Source organism: Oryzias melastigma, unplaced genomic scaffold (assembly GCF_002922805.2).
Source record: "Oryzias melastigma strain HK-1 unplaced genomic scaffold, ASM292280v2 sc01239, whole genome shotgun sequence".
NCBI classification, from domain to species: domain Eukaryota; kingdom Metazoa; phylum Chordata; class Actinopteri; order Beloniformes; family Adrianichthyidae; genus Oryzias; species Oryzias melastigma.
The window spans coordinates 10,263-11,508 of NW_023417823.1; the positions used below are offsets into that span (position 1 = coordinate 10,263).

Below are 1,246 nucleotides of genomic sequence, written 5' to 3' on the forward strand. Positions count from 1 at the left end.
TAGAGTCATGCTAGGTGTTTCTTTTTTTTATTTTTTGTGGCTAAGTTGGGATTTAGCTGATATCTCAGCAAGCTTTCAGCTTCAGTAATTTCAGTATTCAGCTCTAGCATCCTCAGCAGCCACATTCAGCTTGCAGCATTCACACTAGCATTATCACAGGTAATGTTATATACTGTATCTGTTTCACTATTTATCAAAGTGGATTTTTTCTCAGTATAATGCAATCCAGACATGTTTGTTTCTGATATTTCCCATTTTTTTAACATTTAATGATCAACAGGAAAAGACAAAATTATCTTTGTCACCAAAGAAGATCATGAAGCTCCCAGCAATGCTGAGCTGGTAGAAGAAGATCCCAACGACCCGTATGAGGAGCAAGGTATGGAGAAGAGCAACCCCACAACTGAATCCTTCCCTCTTACTGTTAGGAACTCTTTAAAAGTATGAAACTTGTGCTTTCATGGCAGGTCTCATCCTCCCTAGCGGTGAGATCAACTGGAACTGCCCCTGTCTGGGCGGGATGGCCAGCGGTCCCTGCGGGACGGAGTTCAAGGATGCCTTCTCCTGCTTCCACTACAGCAAGGAGGAAATCAAAGGCTCGGACTGCATGGAGCAGTTCACAGCCATGCAGCAGTGCCTGCAGCTCTACCCCGAGCTGTACCCTCAAGAAGACGAAGCAGCATCCAAACAAAGCTCCAAAGACTCTGCTGCTGCTGAGGAGGACGAAGGGCCTTCGGGTTTAAACTCAACACCTGCCCTCGAGCAGGACTCTGATACCTCAAACCCCAACACAGACGGCTCAGCTGGGAGCTAATAGATCCAGTATGTGTGTGTATGTATGTGAGCCACTAAGCTCAATGTCCACCTTCCAGCTGCAGTTCATCTGTATGGATCAAAAGTTTTTCTTTTTTAAAGTTATTTACTCATACAGACTGGAATCACTGACAGAATTACAGCATCCTGACTTATTTGGTTGGATTAAAAATAAATAAATAAAACAAGCTTGAAAATAAAGACAAAAATCTCTGTGAATGAAATTCAATTTAGGTTAAAGTTAGATGTACTTTTCCCGGCTCTTTCTGGAACTTCCGACCAGGTTGTGTTGGAGAAACTTCCAATGAAAGTTCAATCTCAAAGAAATCGGTCCGTTAGTCATTCAAATCCGAATCCTTAAATGTTCACAGAGCAGGAAGGACAGAGCAGATAAACTATCTGAGTCCACTGCTCAAGTATTAATCCGAATCAG

The 1,246-nt window shown here is 42.8% G+C and overlaps 1 protein-coding gene across 1 annotated transcript; it reads left to right on the forward strand.

Annotated features, from left to right (window-relative positions):
• Positions 1-280: 280 nt before the first annotated feature.
• Positions 281-1,014, forward strand: LOC112140395 (mitochondrial intermembrane space import and assembly protein 40-B; the record flags this gene model as incomplete). Its single annotated transcript, XM_024263335.2, is given in 2 exon segments — positions 281-379; positions 468-1,014. Coding segments are annotated over 2 exon segments (446 nt in total), but the record flags the coding sequence as incomplete, so codon positions are not given.
• Positions 1,015-1,246: the final 232 nt, after the last annotated feature.